At 37.9% G+C, this 24,831-nt stretch overlaps 1 protein-coding gene and 1 pseudogene across 1 annotated transcript; both read left to right on the top strand.

Annotated features, from left to right (window-relative positions):
• The first annotated feature begins 5,925 nt into the window (after positions 1-5,925).
• On the top strand, positions 5,926-18,022 carry LOC119077764 (multidrug resistance-associated protein 4). Its single transcript, XM_037185074.1, has 18 exons — positions 5,926-6,127; positions 8,411-8,651; positions 10,539-10,670; positions 12,226-12,446; positions 12,841-13,145; positions 13,204-13,527; positions 13,585-13,818; positions 13,877-14,158; positions 14,214-14,378; positions 14,443-14,988; positions 15,292-15,579; positions 15,646-16,000; positions 16,055-16,285; positions 16,343-16,651; positions 16,710-16,933; positions 17,010-17,107; positions 17,166-17,334; positions 17,662-18,022. Exons 2-18 carry the CDS (start codon positions 8,467-8,469, stop codon positions 17,836-17,838), a joined length of 4,245 nt encoding a protein of 1,414 aa, XP_037040969.1. The 5' UTR covers positions 5,926-6,127; positions 8,411-8,466; the 3' UTR covers positions 17,839-18,022.
• Positions 18,023-20,674: 2,652 nt separating this feature from the next.
• On the top strand, positions 20,675-22,149 carry LOC119077771 (annotated as a pseudogene).
• The last annotated feature ends 2,682 nt before the right edge of the window (positions 22,150-24,831 follow it).

The following is a 24,831-nucleotide window of genomic DNA, read 5'->3' as shown; positions in this document are numbered from 1 at the left end:
TTTGGTCAGAAAATTGATTCTTTTCGTCATGACTTTTGCATCTTGCGTCGAAAATGCAACGTTGTATGAGGCATTACAGTGAATAAATTACTGCCTGCCTGTTCTATATACCTTTTTCCCTTTTTCCTGAATTATCCAGATAGATTCGTAGAATGAGTAAAAAAAAGAAGTTCTGCGACATTACTAAAAACCTTAACTAGTTCTTTATAAAACGTTTTGATAACAGAAAACAAGAATATGGATTTTTAATTCCCTCTCTAAAAATAACTGTATATTTTCGAGGCATGTCGTGGAACTTTTTTTTTTGTTCAGAATGATGCAATGTGAACTAAAAATAGAAAAGCATCAAACATTTCTTTCCTGACTGCACTAGGTTACAGGGTAAAAAGGTTAGTTGCGAAGCCAGGTGTAAATGCGAGCCCTTTGTCTTTAATATCAACAAAAGACTGGGATCATTCATAAATTCACGGCCTGTAATTGCGGTCGAAATTCAAAGTGGAAATCGGAAAATTCTTTCTAACGCAGCTTCCTCATACAAGGAAGGATTGAAATTTGTTTTACTTTCAGGTGGACCAAAAACGTTACATTCTTTCATCAAAACAACAACTTTTCCTGTCACTTCTTTCACGTTTCGTTCCCAGTGTCATCACTTTTCACCACCTGGGTCAAAAACTCGTTTGTTCACTTGAAATTCAATTTTTAGGCACACTTACGACGCGAGCTACGTCACACTTCTTCAGTGCTGTCATCAAAATTAAATCCGAAAAAACTCACGTTCTGCGAAGTTAAGATTATGCCCCTAAATGGGGGGTACAACATAAATTTAACTTTGCAGAAAGCTTATCTATCGAGAGATTTAAGATTTAGTTTCGATGACAGCACTGAAAAAGTGCGTAATTTAATTAATGATCCCGAAGACAGAATGGGGCTCGCAACTAACCTTTTTACCCTATACAATGGAACGATTTCCTAATCTGCTGTTTGATGGATTTTCCCGAATTCTATTTTTAAAAGTGTTTCAAATATCGATCGTTGAACAACAAAACCGTAACATTTCGAATATTTCTGACGAACAGTGTATGCATGTACCCTTGAAAAATTTTCAAGTAATATGCAATTGCACTTGGCTTTATTTATTTATTAGATATATATTAGATATATCACATGAAAATGTAGTAAACATTTTTCTTTCGTTTTATATAGATTTTGTTAGCGAATGTATAGATGCACATTGTGTATAGACGTAATGCGGTTTACTATAGCTGAATATATTGTAAACATTGTATATATATCCAACAAGATATTAATATGAATTGCATTTGGAATTACATTGATAGAGACATTGAATTTTAGAATTAAAATATGACGTTCAAGTAAAATTAAATTTATTTTCTAATCGTTGATATTCGCACTGAACATTTTTTTTTGAAACATATATACGCCACACCATAAAACTGCAATTGAATGCGTGTGTGAGTATGGGATGCATTCGACGTATATTATGCACTTTATTGTTATTTGTTACAATATTGATTAATCAATGTGACCTTGGCCTGGATTCGAACTCGAGTTTGGTGGCCAAGTACAACTATTTATATATGCGGCGTTATATACAATGTGGATGAGGGAAGCATAATGCAAAGAACTATTTTATGTGGACATAGATGAATGAAGTTGGTACTGTTTCACCCACAAGCACCTTTGTGGACTTTTCTTGTGATTAAATAATTAAAATTAGAAACATTTGTCGTAGTTTCTCGAGATGGGCTATGTTGGACCATTTTGGCACGGTCTTTTGAACTTATCAATTTGATCATTTCCATTAAATCTACAAATTGGTAGAAAGCAATGCGACACAAAATATTCAAATCTGAAGACATAAACTTGTCTGATGTTGTTTACATTATCATACTTCCTTATATTCCGCATTAATTGATTTCCAAAATGTTGAAAATATTACGAGGGGTAACTGATTGCTCATTATGGTGGGACACTTAATTCCTTGTTGTGATTATCGTCACCAATCAATTTTTTCAGGCGACAATCTATCTACGACAATTCCTAAACAATTCTTCAACAATCTTACAAGATCTTTGACGCCGATTTAACTGAGTTAATCGAGCGAGAGCCCCCTCAATTAATTTATCGTAAGATCATTTCCGATATAAATTAGAGTGCGATGACCATATAATAATCAAAAATTTTGTCAAAGTCACAGATGAATTGCTGCAGTGGGCTGTAAATGTTTGTAACTCGACGTGAAGCGTTTGGGTCACCTCTATATATTTAATAATTGTTGTTTGCAAGTAAGAAAAAAATATTGATTTTGATGACGAATTTTGTGTATTTCAATTTTTTTTAAACCAAAATATATCACACACAACGACATTGTTACGACCAAAGAGTAATTATACCTAGAGAGGAAATTTCGAACAAAATTACGTAAAATATGTGGTCCCAACATCAAATACGAAATGTTTATTGGTATATGTGTTTGCCCTCTTAATTAAGAGGGCATATTGAACTATACAAAGCAAACGCATACATGTATTGGTGTAAAATTATACGAAATTTGTATCTTATACAAACTGATGTTGGGACCATATTTCGTCGTACCAATTTCCTCTCTAGGTATAATTACTCTAAGGTTACGACAGAGTTACTACGACAAGACAAACATATTTCGGTAGTTGTACGAAATTACGAAATTAACTCGAATAAACTGTATATGCAATGTGCATACACTAAACGTTCTACAGTTTTATTCGTCCTACATCGGTTTCTATGCATTTAACAAGAGAAACGTAAATATAGTCGTTTCCGTCGTAAGTGCTTAATTGTAGAAGTGTAACTATTCTTACGTTATGACGTCCATGTGGAACGAATGTACTGAACAAACGATATCCACGAAAAAGCAAAAACTTATTTTGAGTTAACATTATTTGTCTTGTCCCAATACGTAACTGGCCGCTATAAAGTACAAATCAACCTTTTATCAAACACTAGCGAAGTACCCCCGGCTTCGTTCGGGATTCCTCAATTAAAATTATTTTCACTCTTCAAAAGTAACCTTTCGTTCAAAAATATTTTCATATCAAGGGCATCTCTCCTCCTTTTTTTTAAAAAAAATGTTGTGTTTAACTCCGGAAAAAATTGGATATTGTATGTTCTCGCTACGCACTGGTAGCCAGAAACAAACCCTAGAAATTCAATTTTCAACTCTTCTTCCCTCGTTGAACAAATAATTATTCTACACATGAAGTTCGACATGTTTTCCTTAAATTTTCTTTTGTTTCACGAAATTTTTGTGGAATCAATTTACAAACCACAACAGCTACCAATTAAAAAACCTTGTCGAATTTCACTTTTCTCTACCTGTACGATTGCAACATTTTCAAATGCATCCAAACGGACCAAGAAATTTCACGTGTCAAATAACGCAATAAAGTAAAAAAATCGCACGTTTGTCTTAACTTTTCGTATTAGTTGGCATGTCAAGTCTCAAGCCCAGGGCTTTTTTTGAATTTGTATTCTGAGAAAATACAATTATTAAAAGTAAAGCTTGTGCAGAATCAGCAACAGCTGAACATCTCCAGCTGGTCGACAAAGACAATAGAATACCTTTGTATCGAAAACAAGTAAAAGGCAAGCTACATGGAGTGCAAACATACGTTAAGGTCATCTATGTGCGCACATAACACGTATGACTGTAGTTAAGTCGTTGTTTAGAATGTGGTTTGATTGTATATTACACAAGTACAGTGTGTTTGTTGATCAGCTGGTGAAGTTTAGCTGCTGCTGATTCTGCACAAGCTTTATGTTTAATAATTGTACGAAAAAATTCGGGAAAATTTATAATACAAATTTTTCATATAGACAAACAAACATTAAACTTGTATAAAAGATAAATGCACACAAATCAATAAAAGCTTGATGTAAATTGTCTCAAATTGTATTAATGTAACTTTTCTTTCGTCAGTTCAGAATCAGAATACAATGCTGGTATAATGTATAAGTACGTAAATACGAAATTATAATTTAATAATAAATTTCAGCCTTGCTTAGACATCGCTATTTTGACGAGTTGGAAATAGATAAATAGCCCCAATACAAACAACACACACTCTACGGATAATAGCGGCAGAGTCGAAATTTTGCTTGATTTTTGCAAGTGGTTCCAGGTGGTTCCCGTGGTTCAATCGAAAAGTGATGTATGGAAGGTGCGCCCTATTTTTGATAATGAACAAGTCTTCCATACATCATTTTGGCAAAAAACTTCAAATTTAGCCGATATAATTTTGGGTCATTTTGACTCTGCCGCTATTATCCGTAGAGTGTGTGTTGTTCGTATTGAGGCTATTTAGAAATAGATATTGTCAAGCACCGAAGCTGACGTCAAAGTCAGCTTCGGTGACAGTGCGTTGGTACTTCCGATTGTCACGATAGTCGTACGGTTTTAGACAATTAGGGCGTGTGCCTAAAAAAATCACCTTCCTATCGAGGTGCTGACAACATCATGCTTAAATCATATGCAATGCAATCTTAAAATTAAAAAGTTCATGCACAATGTTATACCAATAATATTATCGGTCAAATCCATCAAAGAAGCCAAACCAAGAAAATTTACCCAAAAACTTTTCAACCATAAATTTTCACCATAAGTTACTACTGCGTCAGCAAGAGAAGCTTTATCACTTTCATACTGAACATGCATTTGTAAAGTTAAATAAATATGAAAAGCTTTGTAGCAGAGGTTGGTTTCCATAATAAGCGGTCGTAACAGAAATAAGCGATGTTCAACACGACGCTGGAGAATAAGTGTGTAGTATTGCAACTACTTGTAAAGTGAAGGTTATTAGAGACAAGCATTGATGAGCTTTTCAGCTAAGTTTCTACTTGAAAAATGTAAACAAATTCCAATACTGCCACGACAGAGTAAAGTTAACCTGGCAGAAGCGCTGGTTTGACTAGGGACCTGAATAATCTAGTAGCCCTATATTTTTTGCGAATAAAATTTTTCAATTTATGTCAGAGTTCATTTGAGTTCATTTTCATCCCGTGTATTAGGTCCCATATTTGACGTTTCGAAAATGAACCGCTCCTGCCTGGTTTATTTTACTCTGAAAGAGTACTTTAAAAAAAGATAAGATGCGTGGTTTCTTAAAGTGTCAAAACGGACATCGCCGATAAGTTCTATTGGCTGAAATAAACTGAACTAAAGGGCTGCGGACATTAATATACAAACAACACAACGGAGCATAGAGGCTAAACTCTATAAACTAAAAGCCTTAGATCAACGCATTCGAACAAATTTTTTTAACGGTCATTTGGCCTTCTTATTTTGTATGGAACGTGCCAACATACCAACATAAAAAACTGAATTTATAGGAGAAGATTGTACTATATACTGCGTCGTGAACCTCTTATAAGGGGCCTCTTATTTAAATTCTAAATTCTGTTCTCGTTCCTTCGTGGAAGCCTCTTATTTCAATTCTGTTCTCGTGCCTGTTATTGATGTTATTGAAGTGCGTTGCTTAGATAAAGTGATGTGTGGACAATTTGTTTATTATCAAAAAAGACTGTCAATTCGTTCCATTTGGACCGACGGAAAATGGCTTGTAACCATCACCTGTAAAATTGGTTTGTGAGACTATTTTTTTATCTGAAACGGTTTGGTATCGTCACAAATTTCAACCAATTCGAATCATTCACGCATAAACGGAATGGAAATAGTTATTCAAATTTTTGTGAACCATGTTACAGAATATTTAACAGTGTTCAGAATTTAGAACTTTTCCTATCTCACATGGAAATCAAGTAGATATTTCTAAGTATAGATGGTGTTAGTAAACGTACAATATTGCTTTTGAGTGTGATTGTGCTTATAATGTTCTCAATTTCGTCGAAAAATATACTTTCAGTAGACAGCAAATCACTAAAGAGTGAAGACGTTTCTGTATATATACATTATACAACATTCACTCCATTTGTTTTCGTTTGGCCTGAGTGCACCACAAAGTTATTTTGGGTTATTTTTTTTAACAACACTAGAAAGTTTTCGTAGCTGTGTTTTTAATACGTACCGTACACCAATATGCGACCGGCGAAAAAATAGACAAGAAATAAGGTCAGAATTCTCTGTTATCAGACAAACAGAGCACATAAATTAGTGTCATTGTTTCAAGTGTGTTTGCTTTGAGTTGAGCTAAATTACGATTTTATTTACGATTCATTATATTGGAATTTGATGTTTTGACGTAAAAAATTTCGATTTTTTTTGCGAGATAAAGTGAAGCTTTGTGTGTATAAATTAATGTGCATCTTTTTGTCAGTTCCTTCACTAGTTTGTCTGTCACTTTTAGTTTAAGAATGTGATTACAATGTCCACGTTCAACGTAAAAATTAGCTGAGCCGGTTGTCATGTGTGTACACATAGTGACGGAAATATTCTTTTGTTTTCAATATAATACTTTCAGTTCTTGTATATACCTTGTTGCGATATGTAAAAACGGTATATTAACCATTTCGTATGGTTCTTCGTTATGTAAGTTGCATATATAATACGCTAAAAACTTATCGATGAAAAGATGAACACATGTTCTACACGTTCGTATTGTTATTTTGAAAAGGGAGCGATTTCAAATTGCACATTTTCTGCAAATCGAGATAAAAAATAGTTTGAATAATTTACAGCTATCTAAAGCATGTACGTAGGTCTACATGCACAACAATAGATTAATAAGCAGAGTTATTGAGTAATACAAAAATGAAATTCTGATAGTCATGTATTTATAGATCTAGTTGCAAAATATGGAATTCCATTGCATTTGGATGCAGTTTTCACTGAGTTAAGTCATTTATGTATACAGAATTCTTCAGATCAGATTTTTGTGATTTTTATGGTTTATTGTTGATGCGTGTACACTGTGGGCTATTGGAGCTATTAGACTCATATGTGCTTTCAATATTGTCGACTCAATTCTGATCGTTGGACAGGTTTTAAGCAAGAAGCATTTTTAAATGCACCAAACGAAACACACAAAACTATTTTTCAACAACATTTTGTTTAAAGTGTGTCGTAAATGAGCGACAAAGTTGCGATATTTCGAAGCTAGATAAACAAAGATCTTATCAATATTTTCAATCGTTTCTTCTACTTAACAACTGATTTTTACTGATCCAAACTGTAGACTTAAGTTCGAAATTGTTTGTAATCAGTCAAGTGGGTGAGTACATTGGAGTATTATTTGACGGTTTTCGACAGTTTCTCGTGTACAAATTGAGTAACTAGCTTTTAATTCGCGCGTTGTGTTTTGCCGTTTCCCTCAATAAGCCGTGAGAAAATTGCGTTTTTTTGACGATTGGTCGAATGACATTTCAATTGAGGAAATAGAACTTTTCTCATTCGAACTTTGCTTATGTTTTCGAAAATGATACAGTGAATCGATATGTCGTCGTTTCGTGGAGAAAAACGGCAAAACACAACCTGCACACATAAAAAACGTTGTGTTCACCTCTGGGCGAAAATAGGAAATTCCAACTCTAGCGAAATCGCGTCCTCTCGGTAAACACATAACTGTTACATGCTAAATGCGCTTCAAACCGTACTTTTCATGTTTCAAGCACTACTTTTGACGCTCTCAGCATGTAAAATCCATTACATAACTCGTCATAAACATGAAAAGTCTTGCTTTCTTGTGTTTATTGACCTCGGCTACGCCTCGGATCAACAAAATTCACACGAAAACTCAACTTTTCAACATTTTATCTCTAGTCATGTAAAAAGCTATTTCACAACATAGGCGAGAAAATGGTCATTTTCTCATCTTAGCTGAAACTTCGGTAGTATTGTGTTGGCCTCGGGAAAAAAAGGAAACTTCATTTTCTCGCGAAACTTGTGCAAAACAGCACCCTCAAAGTTAAATTTCCAACTTTTTTTCCCCTCGGCGAACAAATAATTATTCCAGCTTTCGATGTCAATAATTACACGAAAACTCCACTTTTCTGAGGACGTCGAAAGAAGTGCACGAAAAGTACGGTTTTCACCGCATAACAGTTTTAAACGTTTGATGTGTGTGTAGCAGGGATAATTACCGACACAAGCGCTCTATACTTCTGTTGTAGTTGTTTCGTAATTCAACTGAAATAGTTACAAAATTTGTGAAAGGAAAATATTTTTTGCAACTTCATTTTCAACTAGTTCAACAGTCTTTGCCCCCTGCAAAGTTGTGAACTATTTTCGGCAAATTCCAGCAATTGATACATGGCTTGTTAGTAATACTCATGGAAATATCTACTTTAGCAGTGACGTAGCTTAAATTTCTTGTCATTTTGACATTTCTCCAAAAATGCCCCTTCTGCCTGTTTTCCATTCCGAAATTTGCTAACTCGAAATCGGTTCCATTTTCAGAAACAGTAAACAATTTCCACAAAAAACAAAGTCGTTGTTATGCGCACAGAGTCAGCATGGACGCTACGAAAAAACCCGAACACAAAAATCCACGCAAAGGAGCAAATCCACTGTCGCAGTTGATGTTCGGATGGGTGATACCGACACTATACAAAGGTGTGCGAAATGGTCTCAATGTGGATGATTTGACACAATGCTTAACAGAAGATCAGTCAGAATTACTCGGTGATAAACTAGATGTGTAAGTACGCAGCGTTGATGTTTTATGATTTTAATTGATCTGGTTTTGCAAGGTAACAATGACATCGTTCCTATGCAACAACATAAGTCTTTTACCTGTTTAAATACGTTGAAGAATTTCGTTGATGTGCAATTTGTGAACATTGAGTTCCTGTTTTTGAGAGAGAATTTCATAAAATTTATTACTGAAATTCCGAGCGACATTCGTCCATAAATAATGATGTTTGGCATGAACGCCAAGCAAATATTTAATTATTGTTTATCTTGCGAAAAACAAATATCAAATTATAAGAGAGTTGTGGCATCATATTCCCTTCGTTTGAATATTATTTTGTCGCTGTTTACGTTTCGATTATAGATTGATAAATTGCTTCGTTTTCCGTTTTTTTTTTATTTATTTAATTTGGTTAGAGCTGCGTGTTGTGAACATAATGGTTCATTGGGGGTGTTAGAAGTAAATTGTCTTATACACTAAAACAACTTGTATCGATCATAATGTGTTTTGTGCTCATGCTCATCGGAAGATACAAATGTAAATTTCATCCACAATATTTCACATTCATAAAATGATAGGAACTCAAATTTATCCATAAAAATTAAACAAAGACCGGTGACTGACGACACCTTGAGTCCTTTCATTCCGTTCAAAACCTTGACCGTTTTGACCTTAATTCTATGACTCTTATTTTTGAGTACTAGAAGGGCAGTAACGCGGGTGAAACAAGGGGTGAAAGTAGATTTCGGGATCAACCCGAACTTGACCTGAATCCTGTAATCATCGATTTCGGATTGGTTCGACCCGAATCTGAAGTTTCCCTTTTAATTTTGACTCGAATCTGAAATTTTCAAGATGAATCACGTCGCGTTCGGGTAACCCGAAATTTTTAGTGAAAATTTGTTATTTTTGGTAGTTACCCGAACCCGCCCTGATCCATCCTGAAAATCTCAGGTTCGAAACAGACCCGAAGGCAAAAGTTCAGATTCGGGTCAAACATTTCTGGTTCAGGTCAAGTTCGATTCGAACCAGAAGTTTTAGTTCAGGTTCGGCTTAAACTCCTGGTTCGGGTCAAAATCAATTGAAACAGGACAACCCGAACCGATCCTAACTTTATGATGCTTCAAAAATCCGAAATTCTTGTTTCCACTAAAGAAAATTGTTTGAAAATCGTTTAAATAGCACTAGTGATATGGTAGGTACGCCATTCACTAATATTAGATAGATAAGTTAGAGTTTTTGGAAGGCTTCTTCCATTGAGAACCAGACCCAGAACCAAAAATCTTTTGTTCCCTTCTCCCTGGCCTCCTACGTCTATTAGGGAAATTTCCCTGTTTTCGATAAGAAGTAAAAAGTATTAAGGCACTGCCATCTAACGATGGTAGATCCTCATCTTAGAAGGTGCGAAACCTGAGATTGGTATATAGCGGACAATCCCTAAGGATATGAACACCAGTCTCAGGTGTCAAGCCACAACAACAGATGGATCCATGGATCGATGGATAGATTGATTCTGTGGAGATGATCAATAAGCTTGCATTGGTTCGTGATTGCACCAACTATTTGCCTTAAAATGTTGCTCTGGATGTAATATAAAAGCAAGCGTGCGTGATTACTCTAATGTTGACATCTTTTGTGTGGAATGAAATGGATTGAAATCAGCGCCTATTTTAGGTGAATTGAGTTCCCAGATTTTCCCGTCAAGTCTTAAAATCATCGAAGTGCCTCCTTTGTTCAGGGAATTTTTGGAAGCTTCGAAAATTTAATTCACTGAAATCCGCCCTGACTGAATTCGCATACAACGATGAAAGTTCTCCCCCGACAGTCGATTGGAGTGTTTTTTTTTACAAAGTCAACCATTTTATCTCTAATTTCTTTTTCTTTCTTTATCAGAAAATGGAAAAACGAACTCGAACAAGCTAGCAAACAGAACCGTCCACCGAAGCTACGAAATGCCTTATTTAAAACGTTTGCTTCATCCGTCGTTCTAGATGGATTTTTAGTTTTAATGTTTGTACTATTAAGGTAAATTATATTTTTGGTAGAAACCATGCACCTCTCATAATCAAAGTTCATCGAAACCACTTAATTCATCATTAACTCAAACCGAACTCAAAAAATTCATTAACTTGCATGTTATTCGTTATATCTACGACTCGTATAACAAAACCACTCGACGAACTGAAATCATATTAAATTTATTAATAGAACAATAGGGAACATCAGATTGTTCGTACAGAAACGGAATGTCCAACACAAACGGAAACACAAACGATTTTTCTTTGGCAAAGCTACATTGCCCCAAAGAAAAATTGTTTGTGTTTCCGTTTGTGTTGGACATTCCGTTTCTGTACGAACAATCTTTACGTTTACTAAGAGGGATTCTTAGAAAAATTCCTTGAAACTTGTGTGGCTAGTGTGAGGTGATCAAAAACTGAAAACTTGCACTTTTCTTACAGAATTTTCTCGAGGTACACGAAACTTACATGGTCGTGTGGGGTGTCATTAGAAAGGTAATTGCATATTCTTTCAGGGCAAATAGGGTCTGATTGGTGTTTGGAAGCATCAACGACGAATTATGAGAAGTTGAAATGTTCTAGTGCTTATATTGAATCGAAGATGCTACCAAACTTCCGTAAGCTCTACTTTTCCTATAGTATATGCAACAGGGCCGTAGCCAGACTTCAAAATCTGAGTGCGCTAGGGGGGGCGCAAGGTCCAAAAAAATTATTTTGTATTGGAAAAATTAATCTAGATACGGCCCTGATATGCAATTACCTTTCTAATGACACCCCACACGACCATGTACGTCTCGTGTACCTCGACAAATTTTTGTAAGAAAAGTGCAAGCTTTCAGTTTTTTGATCACCTCACACTAACCACACAAGCTTCGAAGAATTTTTTTGAAAGTGGTTTTGGCTTCTGGGGTCGGAGTACCGTAAACTAACTATTTTTTTAATTAGTCCAAATACATGCCGAGCGAAAAGACTTCGAAGTCACCAATACACACTTGGAAAAAGAATCGGTTTACCGGACTTCTGGGATCATGCGCTGCACACTGGTAGTTTGATTAATTAAAATTCGTGGAGTCAAAAATTAATTGTTTTTCAATGGATCTGTCAAACTTGCCCGTTCCGTTTGTGTTTTCGTTTGGATTTTTCTGTTCAGAAAATCTGACGTTCCCTAGGGAACACAAACAGAAAGGATAAGTTTGACAGATTCACTGAAAAATAATCAAATTCTGACTGCAACGATTTTAATTAAACCAAATGCCTTTGCGTAGCGCATGATCTCAGCAGTCCGGTAAACTAATTGTTTTCTCAATCGGACCAATATATACCGAGCGATAAGCATTTGAAAATGTGATGTTCAACGATAGCCAAGTCTTATCGCTTGGAAAATATTGGTCTGAATTTAATTAGTTTTCAGAGAATCTGGCAAACGTTCCCTCTCCGTCTGCGTTTCCGTTTGTGTTTTCGTTTAAATTTTTTATTCAGAAAAACTGACGTTCCCTAACTGTACCAATGGGAAAACAAAAAAAAACCCAGCGGAGAAAAATTGATTTCATTTTACATTGTAGAACGTTACTGCCCGTCGTATTGGCTCAATTACTCATCCAATTCCAAGATCAGCCAATCGTGACAACTGCTTCGCATAGTTTCTTAAACGATACAAATCAATTACAATTGAATCGAAGTGCACGATACGCACAGCAGAATGTCAACCAATTTAGATCAATTGAGAGTTTACCATCGCAAGATGATTTTCTTCAATTTGATGAATTAATTTATGGCAATTCAGGTAATGGGCTTTGACTTTTGGATTTTTTTATTCCAAGCAATGCACTTCAAGCATGAGTGGTACTCTAATTAGGGTACAGAAACTTTACAGTGTGTCGTACTGCTGTGAGACACTGTAAAAAACCATTTCAAACAAAATAGTGCTCTCTATTTGACAACTGTCGACTATGATCACTTTTGCTTGAAGTGCGTTGCTCCAAGACCAGTTTTTGGACCGGGACTAACGCACTTCAAGCATGAGTCGTACTCTAAATAGCGGACAAATTTTAGCACAGTGCAAAAATTTGGAAAACTTCTTCATCCAAAATCGTGCTCTATTTGGCAGCTGTCATTTGAAGCACGTTTGCTTGAAGTGCGTTGCTGAGACTCTAAAAATTCTGTTCACATTTTTGTAGCTCCACCGAAAATCAAACGAGAAGTGAAATCAGATTCTCACAATAAAATCAGCGATGATGAACTCAGCAAAACGTTTGAGCCGAAGCCCGTTTTGCGTGAAATGCATGAGGATCCGGGCGATGAAAGTTTAGCTGATGAAATGGAAAACTTTTTCATATACGTCTGGGGAGACATGTACTGCTTAGCTACAATCGTCGTATTCATGACACTGTTCGGGTGTTTCTTCGCTCATCATGCTGATCTGAGGCAACGGATGGTTGGTGCACGAATGCGAGTCGCGTGTTGTTCACTAGTTTATAGAAAGGTTGGGGAAAATCCAGATCGATTGATCGATCAGTTGTAATAAATTGGAATAATTTCAGACACTCCGTTTGTCCAAGAAATCATCTAGTCAGACAGGTGCCGGATATATAGTTAATCTGCTGTCCAACGATGTGAGTCGATTGGACTATGGTTTCATTTACGTGCACTACGTCTGGATTTTACCATTACAATCGGCTCTAATTGCGTACTTAATCTGGAATCACATCGGATGGGCGTCTCTGGTCGGTGTTATAGGCTTACTGATCAAAACGATTCCGGTGCAGACTGGTCTCAGCCGTTTATCGTCGGTGGTGCGTATGAAAGTTGCCCGGCGAACGGATCAACGGGTGGGCATTATGCACGAAATCATTCAAGGGATTCAAGTGAGCAACAGTTGCTTAACGTTCCGTTACAATTAACAAATTGTCAGATTTGTTCAGGTGATTAAAATGTACGCGTGGGAGAAGTCTTTCCGTCGCGTAGTGGCTGTGTCAAGAAACAGAGAGGTGAAACAAGTTCGCTGGGCATCGTACATCCGAGGAGTGAACCAGAGCACAATGGTGTTTACCGAACGTTCCACTCTATTCATTACGAATTTGGCTTGTGTCTTGGCAGGGCACACTATACGGGCGAGTGTCGTGTTTTCTATGGCTCAGTTTTTCAATGTTCTGCAAGTAAGTTATTTGACCGACTTCAACGAACTGTACGTTCAACGCTTCCGCTTTTCGATAGCTTACAGCAGCCATCTTTTATCCATTGGCTCTATCACTGGGAGCCGAAGCCTTAGTATCAATTAGTCGTGTCGAAGAGTATTTACTGATGGAAGAAAAGGATGAATCGAATAACGGTTTGATTCGACAATCAGAACACAAGGATGCACTAGCACCGTCATTAGACATTGACCACATATCAGCTTCGTGGACCAATTCCCTGCAAAATACATTGGACGATATTTCTTTTAGCGTGAAACCAGGACAATTGTGTGCAATTATTGGACCGGTCGGGTCCGGAAAGGTGCTTTATTTTCTACGTCCACTGACGGCGCAATAACGTTCGTGATTTTTCGTAGAGCTCCCTACTTCATTTACTTCTCGGAGAACTTCCCATTAAGCATGGCGTTGCTAAATTGAGCGGAACGATATCATACGCATCCCAAGAACCATGGCTCTTCACCGGAACCGTTAAAAACAACATTTTGTTCGGGCAATCGTTTGACAAGAAGAGATACAACGAGGTAACTGTTAAACAGGATGATCGGAAGTAAAAACACCTTGCTTATACACAAATAATCCGGTCAGGTCGTTAGTTGTTGCTCCCTGAGAACCGATTTCGAGCAACTAGCGAATGGCGACAAAACAGTCGTAGGAGAACGTGGTGCTTCGTTGTCCGGCGGCCAGAAAGCTCGAATTAGTTTAGCTCGAGCTGTTTACAAGTCATCTACGATCTACTTATTGGATGATCCGTTGAGTGCCGTCGATGCGCATGTCGGAAAACATTTGTTCGATGAAGTCATCGGTCCCAAGGGTTGTTTAGCCTCGACCAAATCTACACGGCTATTGGTAACACATCAGGTCCATTTTCTGAAAGAGGCTGACGTCATTTTAATCATGGAACATGGGAAAATCGTGCGCCAAGGAACTTACACCGAACTGGCTAACAGCAATCTGGATTTTGCCAAATTATTGCAAAAGCCGGTGGAAAAGGATACGTTGAGTACGAAAACGGAAGATGGACTGACCTACGAAGAAGACGATATTCCGTACATCGATGGAGTATCCGGGTATCAGCCGATGCGCTTGCGAACAAGTAGTGGACTCAGTGATAGGGATTCATCGAAGAAATCGGTAGGTGGAATGAACGCAATCTAAGGACAGGCAAAAGAACAGAATTTCAATAATGGGCCTTTACGGCGTAGTCGCCCAAAATTCTCATATAAATTCAGTTGCTTAAGGCACTGCGGGCACTGCGTTACGGACGTTCCACTCAAAATAGTAGTCCAAATGACAGTTAATAAAATCTGTTCCCTTGCCTGTTCTTGGAGTGCGTTGGTACAATGCGTCTCTCAAACTTGCCAATTTATGAGTGAGAACGCGGCTGCCATACCGCCACTTGTTGATGAGAACGGTTAATAAGATTGCGCGTTGTAGATTAATTCGGAAAAGGAAGACATCTACAATCAAGATGAAGAGGAACAAGCTGAGGGTGGTGTGTCGTTCAGAGTTTGGCGGAAATATTTTGGTGCTGGCGGAACGTACGCGATGTTGATATTGACGTCGTTTGTCATGATCTTTTCACAAGTTGTCGTGAGCTGCAACGACTACTTTGTAAACTTCTGGACCCAACAAGAAGAAATCAGATCGAGTGGTGCCGAGCCACTCCTAACCACAACACAATGCCTGTACATCTATGGCTCGCTGATAGCTGGCGTTGTGATCGTACGTTGTCGTTTGTTGTTCATTCCGAGCAGCGAAATTAATTTCAGATTATTTCGATGCACATAGGTGTGCCTGTGGCGCGGATATCTATTCTTCAACATCTGCATGCAAGCGTCGAACACATTGCACGACAAAATGTTTGCGAGAATGTTGGGTGCGACGATGCGATTTTTCGACACCAATTCGTCCGGTCGCATTTTGAATCGATTTTCGCGCGATATGGGTGTCATCGATGAAATGCTGCCCAAGGCGTTAATGGAAGCTATCCAGATACTGTTGGTCATGTTCGGTATTCTTATAATGGTCAGCATTGTCAATCCGGTGATGATAGGTGCTATATCCGGAGCGATGTTACTGTTCGGTGCCATATTGAAATTGTACTTAAGACCTTCGCAAGACCTTAAGCGACTGGAAGGAATCGGTGAGTTTGGTACGTAATGCCTTTGGTCGCAATTGACAGTCAAAATCGTTGCAGCGAAAAGTCCGGTGTTCTCTCACTTGACGGCTACTCTGCTTGGCATTTCAACGATTCGTTCGAGAGGACTACAGCCTCATTTAGCGAAAGAATTCGACTTGTTACAAGATGTTCATAGCAGTACCTGGCAATTGGCTGTGTCTGCGAATACGGCTCTGGGTTTATGGTTGGATTGTGTCTCGACAGCGTTTGTAGCTTGTGTCACCTACAGTTTTATTGTGCTGTACGATGGTAATTCCCAATCGCTTCTAACCAGTTGACTGGCTAACGGTGACAGTTTTCCCCCAGAAACATTCAGCGGAAACGTTGGTCTAGCTATATCTCAAGCTCTCATTCTAACTGGAATGGTTCAGTATGGCGTTCGTCAAACAGCAGAATCAGCTCAACTGATGACAAGCGTTGAACGAGTACTTCAATATACCGATCTTGCTCAAGAGCCAACGCCCAACAAAGATCCGCCACCATCATGGCCACAAAGAGGTCACGTAAGGTTTGAAAATATGTCGCTCAAGTACGATGCATCATTGCCAGCCGTCCTAAAAAATCTGAACGTTGACATAGAGCCGGGATGGAAAGTTGGAATTGTTGGGCGGACAGGTAGTGCTCGTTTTTTGCCCTTTCATCATCAAATTTTAATGAAAATCTAACTCAACAGGAGCCGGTAAATCGTCCCTAATCGGAGCCCTGTTCCGATTGTGTCACATTGAAGGAAAAGTGTTGATCGATGATATCGATACGGGGTCCATTTCCTTGGAGAGCTTGAGGTCCCATGTGTCGATAATACCACAAGATCCTGTCTTGTTTAGCTCAACAGTGCGAGAAAATTTAGATCCGTTCCATTTGTTCACTGATGACGCTCTGTGGATGTCGTTGGAAGATGTAAGCATTTCAATCTACCATACATCGAACGGTGGATCGAACGGTTCTCGCTGACATCGTAATTTCGTATTTTTAGGTCGAACTCAAATCATCTATCGGCAGCCTCGACTTCATGGTCACCGAATCGGGCAGCAATTTTAGCGTTGGTCAGCGACAATTGATTTGTCTCGCTCGGTAGGCAACCGAAACTTGTCACATTTAAAACTGAAATTGAAAAATGATTTACCGACAGGGCCATTCTACGTAACAATAAGGTGCTCGTACTCGATGAGGCCACAGCTAACGTTGATCCACAAACGGATGCGCTGATACAACGCACTATTCGGGAAAAGTTTAAAGACTGCACGGTTTTAACGGTGGCACATCGTTTACATACAGTCATGGATTCGGATCGAATTCTCGTAAGATCTTATTTTCACGTCGAACACTCGATAGTCGGTTGGGTGCCGGGACATGTCCAGACGGTCAATAGCGTCAGGAACGATACTATCGTTTTTTGAACGATAATTAGCATTCAGAGGTTGTACAAATGAACAACCGTTGCACGGCCGTAGCTGGAATGACGATTCAAACAGAACAATTTCCCTGAAGAAGGTTGTGGTAACGTTGTAGCAAGGAGCTTTGCAGAATGTTAGTCTACAAAACGATATTATCGCACCTGATGATATTGACCGTGAGGAAATATCTCCTCTCCGTCGGTTGTGATCGGTTAAATGAAATTGTTGCAGGTCATGGACGCTGGTTTCGCCCGAGAATTCGATTATCCTCACTTACTACTACAACAACCGGATAGTGTACTTAGCGGTATGGTTGAAGCTGTCGGTGTTCATGAAGCCGATCAACTGAAGACTATAGCACACGATACTTATATGCAGCACCACTTAAATGAAGAGGAGGATATGTGATGCCATTCACCGTAAAGAAATAGGTTTTTTTTAAATTATACAAAAAAGTGGTCTTAGATTGAATGTACCTACCGCGTTTTAAACAGATTTTGCGTTATGTTACTTAAGTTATATGTTTATACAACAATTAATTGAATGAATCGAATAGTAAATTTATATTAAAAGTTGTTAAGTTGTTCTCAAATGGCATTTTTTTATTGTAAAAGTGAAATTAGCTGATTCTAAAAATCAGTCAAAAACCCGAAAGCGTGAACGCAAGTCGAAAAATCCGACGGAAGGTAAGAAGTGCCAGAGGAATCATCTGTCATCCCAAAATTTAGGAACCAATCTTGGAACACCTCACTCATGTCGAAAATAATCCAAATCCATTAAAAAATCGGACGGAAGGTAAGACGTGCCAAAGGAATCGTCTGTCATCCCAAGATTTAGGAACAAAACTTGGAACACATCACTTATATCGGGAATGACCCAAATCCATCGAAAAATCCGACGGAAGGTAAGAAGTGCCAGAGGAATCATCTGTCATCCCAAAATTTAGGAACCAATCTTGGAACACCTCACTCATGTCGAAAATAATCCAAATCCATTAAAAAATCGGACGGAAGGTGAGAAGTGCCAAAGGAATCGTCTGTCATCCCAAGATTTAGGAACAAAACTTGGAACACATCACTTATATCGGGAATGACCCAAATCCATCGAAAAATCCGACGGAAGGTAAGAAGTGCCAGAGGAATCATCTGTCATCCCAAAATTTAGGAACCAATCTTGGAACACCTCACTCATGTCGAAAATAATCCAAATCCATCGAAAAATCCGACGGAAGGTAAGAAGTGCCAGAGGAATCGTCTGTCATACCAAGATTTAGGACAATTGAAGAGCACCGTTTTCACGTGAATTTAGTTTATTCGAGGCGAAGCCGAGGTCAATAAACACACTAAAACGAGATTTTTCACGATTGTATTCCCTTACTTGACTGAAAGTTATGAGTCTTACGGAAAAACTGCCCACCGACATCGGATGTATTTTCCAGTGGAGTTTCTTTTATATGTGCCCAGAAAGCTATTCGACCCGAGGTGATCAAAAACTGCAAACATGCACTTTTTTGTACAGAAATCTTTTGTTATTCAAGAATATGTCCGTGTCTTCTTGAACACTTTTGGTTTTTAACTGTCAGGTCCTTGGATGGGACAATGTACTCGTAACAACAATATTCCGGTTGAATGGGCAATAAAATAGCATATATTGGATGCTGCTTAGTTCATTACACTCGGAAACAGGTTTGTGAACTCACTCGTGTGGTTTTAAGCAACAAGCTTTTGAAACGGTTATCTTGACAAGTGTAGAGTTCGCATATCCAAGCCGAAGGCGAGTTCGGCTCGTATCACAAAATAGATCCCCCATGAAATGAACTGAGTCCGCAGCATCCAATGTAATCTTCTTTTTTTTAATATTAAAATTTAATCAAATTCACTCATGTGATCATCCACGTGTTAAAAAGTTTCAATAATTTAGGACCTTGTGAACTTTACCGAGGCACGCGGCACCGAGGTACTCAATTATTTATAACAATAGAACGATACAAACACAATTTCGAATTAACTTAAACTGTCTACAAAAGTTTGTCCTGTCCTTAACTTATTTATAAAAAAAAACATGCAACTAGCCACATAGTGAAACTTAGGAACTGTATAGAATGTCATTGTGTACGATGTAAAGTGTTGATTTAAATTATGTCAGTAACTTCTAAACAAACGTGCAATAGAAAAACTTCATAAATTATCTGTTAGTAATACTCTCCCTCTATCAATATAAGTAATATTCTAATTAGTAGAGTCGATTGGGATGTCTCACTGGGGAAGACGGCAGCAGTTTTCCGCGAAATGACATCCATGAATCTGAAGCGAGATGATCTTTCGAAAATCGTCGTTATTAAACTTGAACGATTCTCTAACAGCTTCCCTTGCACCTATGGGATCCATTGTTTGTACTACTACTATTAGAACTACAACTTTCACCAATTTAAACCCGAATCCATACCTCACTCCGTAGAATTGGTACCCTGACTCCCAGTGGTGACGGAATGGTGGCGGTTAAAAATTAATAATTTTTTTGCAGGGCTCCGAGCTGATTTTTAATAATATCCAAAAATAGCAAAAGTGTATTCAAATTTCACTTAATCTGACTCATTCAAAGGCACTTTGCCGTATAATCTAAAAATTAATACAGTGGCTGGTCAAACAGCTGAATCAAAATAGTAAACAAAATTGAAAGTCGGCCACTGTACCATTCGGAAAAACAAAATGTTTAGAAATTAAACAGGAGAAACAAGTATTTCGACCTACAATTTCTATCTCACTTTTCTAATCGTTTGCTCTCTTTGAAAATTCTACTAGGTCATTCTATTAGTGTGTCATATAAGCAAGGACTATTTTTGGGAAAACATTTTCTTGAATTTTCCCACACTTGTACCCTAGACTTGTTAATAGCAGGTACAAGTGAGGTAATTTGTTGTATCATGTCCAGCGAGTAAAATTATCCGAGGTCTTCATCGTGATACGAGATAACAAATTATTATTTTCCGTCCATTGTATTAGGTTTTACCTTACGAGCGCTATAAAGTACTTTTCCTAAGGGCGAAAGTGCGATGTTTACATCCCAAGTAAGGTAAAAGAGTATTACAATGTACTTTTTATATACAAGTATTGCAGGGAGAGTGAGATGCATTTCAAATTTTTCTACTATGTCTACACGTACCAAACGATGTAATAATGTTGTTACGGTTCAAGGTATAATAAAAATGAATTCAAGCGCTGAATACAATCAGTGTCAGTTTGATTGTGGATTGCACCGGTCGACAATAAAATTGTGAGAAAATGTTTACGATTCAAGTGGACAAAACGCTTCAGCGAATTCTAAAAATATTTTATCGAATAGAAATATGGCAAAAGGACGAAGAGTCCAATTACCTTAAGATCGGCAAGAAATTGTTCTTTGGTTTTTTTGGTACATTTTACCCGCTATTCTTCGCAGCTAACATTTTTCTATGTGTCGATCGGAATGAATCTATTTTTTCGATACAAATTTCAATTACAGCAGCCGTAGCATACGTGAAACTTTTGTACCTCCTGCTTAAGAAACAAAAAATCCTCGCATTTTTATGTGATCCGTTCGTTGTTCATTTAATTGAAAATCGTGAAGAATATGAGGAAACAGGCAAAAAGATCCAAAAATTTATGAATTTCGTACGGATGTATTGTCTGGCAACATTTGTCACTGTTCCAGTTGTGGTTCTAATAAAACTGCCAATATTCTCCACCGATAAAGGGTCAGTTTCTCATGGAACCGTTCGGAAATTATTTATTGGTTGGCGTATTTGTTCTTGTCATTGTCATGTTTCTTGTACACTATAATGAACTGGATAACAGTATTAATTTGGTACATGATGTTAAATTACTCTATTGAGTACGATCTGTTGGGAAATAAATTGAGAAAATTAGGTGTGGTGAAGAAAACCATTTCGAAGATAACCAAAAAACAGAAAGAATTCAGGTCGACACAACGAAGTGGGTTCGTTGAAGATTTAATTGTCTTGGTAGAAGCTCATCGGAACTTGACCGAGTACGACTGTTCACAATCGGTATTAGATTTCGAATAAATTTTTATTTCCAAAACCGAACAATAGAGCAATTCAGATCCTTTTTTTCGACATTATTTTTGGTCCAAATCACAACCAGTGGCATTACAATTTGTACTTCAGTTTACAGCTTAGCCTTTGTGAGTACTACTAACACCACTAATGACGCTCGGTATATAAAAATGCTCAATTCGTAATATCTCATCCCAATTTAGTCTTCGAATCAAAGTATTGTACAAATAGAATTTAATGTTGTTGTGCTGCTCTACGCAATTTTTGATATTTTTTTGGTTATGTATCTGGCGAATGGCATTACCGTTGCCAGTGACCGACTATCTTACTGCTTATTTGAGTCAAATTGGATTGAGCAGACAGAATCGTATAAAAAATGTGTTCTCATCATAGGTGAGGTGTTGAAGCAACCGCAAAAACTTGTCATCTTGATATATCCAATGAACTTGGAATCATTTATGACGGTGAGCCAAAAATCTTTAAATCCTATTTTTACTTCAATTGAATCTCTTCAATACGAGCAGATTGTCAACGGTGCCTACAGCATGTTTAACATCTTACAAAACCTTCAATAAAACGAGCCGTCAGAACAGTCGGAGCGTTTGCTGCGACTGAGCCCCGTACGAACCCGTACATCTATTGCGCACGTGACCCTAGTAGCCTGTCACCCTAGTTGAAGTCAAATTATTATGAAATGTGTACATCTTACAAATTGCGCATAGCGCAATTACGAAGCCCCGTACGACGTTCCTTTCAAATGTAACACAAATTTCAAGTTGACCTAAAATTTTAATTTATTGAGAGGCCTAAGGCCTAGTTACGGCCTTAGTCCAACGACCCAAATTTAATTTTTTTTCAACATCATTATATTCGGCCTTCGATTACCTTCCAAATGAAACAAAAATTAGGAAAATCGGACGAAATTTACTCGAGATATATGCAAAATACACTTAGGGCCGTGTAGCGGGCTTAGTCCAAGGACCCAATTTTTTTTTCCAACAACATTCTATTTGGTGTTCGATTACCTTTCAAATGAAACAAAATTTAGGAAAATCGGATCAAATTTACTCGAGTTATATGCAAAACACACTTAGGGCCGTGGAGAGGCCTTAGTCCAAGGACCCAAATTTTTTTTTTTTTCAACAACATTCTATTCCTCGTTCGATTACTTTTCAAATGAAACAAAAATTAGGAAAATCGGATCAAATTTACTCGAGTTATATGCAAAATACACTTAGGGCCGAGGAGCGGCCTCAGTCCAAGGACCTAATTTTCAAACATTTTTCTCACCACATTCTATTCGGTATTCAATTACCTTTCATATAAGACAAAAATTAGCAAAATTGGATGAGATTTACTCGATTTATATGCAAAATACACTTAGGGCCGAGGAGCGGCCTCAGTCCAAAGACCCAAATTTAAAACGTTCTTCGCCACATTATATTCCGGCTTCGATTACCTTTCAAATGAAACAAAAATCACGAAAAAAGGATGAAATTTACTCGAGTTATATGCAAAATATACTTAGGGCCGAGTAGCCTTTCACTTCTAGGGCCCTAACTCACGGGCCATTCACCCGATTTTAATAAACTTTTTTTTCCTGGATCGGTATCGACATTACCTATCTTTTGCCGTTTCATTTACATTTCCAACGTTTTTTTGCCGTAAATATCCCCAAAAGACCTTAAAGCACCTACAAACCGTAATTGAAACTTTAGTCCAAAAGATCGAAACTCAAACATCAACGATTGAAGGATTGAAAGCATCAGTCGACACGATGAATGAAACTGTTTCGCTGCAAAAAGTAGCTGTTGGAGAGTCAATTAAAGTCAATAATGAAAACATCTCGTCGATTAAAAAGACGCTTGATCAGGTGCCGAATGTCAATAGCAAGAAATCTTATGCCGATACAGCCAAACAAGGTATTGTCTCATACAAGGGAACGCCGACAACGTCGAGGTCTAAACAAACGCCCAAATCAGACAAGCCAGTTATGTCTGGTACATCGAAAAATGTGATTGGAAGACCTTTAAACCGTTTCAAAACCAAACCAGAAAAAGCTATTTGGCTTTCACGTGTGCATCGGGAAACAACTTCGGACGAGATAACCGATTACATCAAAAATTCGATTGGAATAACGTCACCAGACATAGAGGTCCGTAAGTTGGTCAAGAAAGAGAGGGACTTATCGACTTACTCTTTCGTTTCGTTCTGCATCAAATGTTCGACATCCAATTTCGCTAAACTAATGGACCCGATATATTGGCCTGAAACCAGTCGAATACGTGAATTCGATTTGGAGTTGAAAACGTCAGCAGTGCCGAAATTTCAATGGAATCAAGTACCCGTCAATAGTGAACCCAGCAATCAAGAGTCTGCCAATCAAGAACCGGAATCAAAAAACGAAGAACCGAAAACGCCCGTACTGATGGATCTAGGTCCCCAGAGTCCAGTAGCACCAGTAGTGGAGACACATTTACAGGCATAGGAGATTACCTCTCAGGTAACACTTTAAACAGTATATGTTCTAGCCAAGCAAATTATGACACTACACCAAGTAATTTGAATCGTTTTTCTACTACGGTAAACCTGCCCAAACCAAACCGAATACATGGATTCGATGCCGATATACTATAACAACTGCCGGAGTATTTCAAATAAACGCAACATCAGCATGAAAATTGAACTGTCGACCTACAAAGTGCTGTGTTTCACCGAAACTAAGGCGGACGCTAGTATTTCGAGCAGTGTTTACTTTCCTGATGCCTTTAAAGTGTACCGTAATGACCGAATTATCCAGAATTTAAGGCGAGCAGGTGGAGTTGCTATTTTGGTCCTTCACACATTAAACAGCAGAGCAATTGTATTCGATTTCATTGATGACGTCGACCTAAACAGTGAATTTTTGGCTATTGAAATACTCATCAAGCCCCACTGCCCCAGGCAATGGTGGTCTACGTTTGCTACCAAAGTACATTCGACCTAGAAGCAGCAATAAAACATTATCGACGTGTTAAATTCATCGTAGAAAAATACCGTATGCACAAGATCATAGTTGTCGGTGACTTCAACCTTCATGATATTGTTTGGACAGCTGATTACGATGATGACAATGGATATTTGCCACACACGTTAACGAATGCCACTGGGAATGGGAGCCTATCAAACTACCAAACCGATGCTCTGTATTTTTTGGACAAAATGCTCAGTTTGTCATTGTCTCAACTGTCGGATTTTCGCAACACGTCTTCGAATGTTTTGGATTTGGTTTTTGTCAAAAATTCAAACGAATTCAGACTCAGCAAGGACAACTTCACTATCATCGAACAAAATCAACAAGATCCAAG

Source organism: Bradysia coprophila, unplaced genomic scaffold (assembly GCF_014529535.1).
Source record: "Bradysia coprophila strain Holo2 unplaced genomic scaffold, BU_Bcop_v1 contig_24, whole genome shotgun sequence".
Classification (NCBI taxonomy): Eukaryota; Metazoa; Arthropoda; class Insecta; order Diptera; family Sciaridae; genus Bradysia; species Bradysia coprophila.
This window is presented reverse-complemented; position numbering and strand designations above follow the sequence as displayed.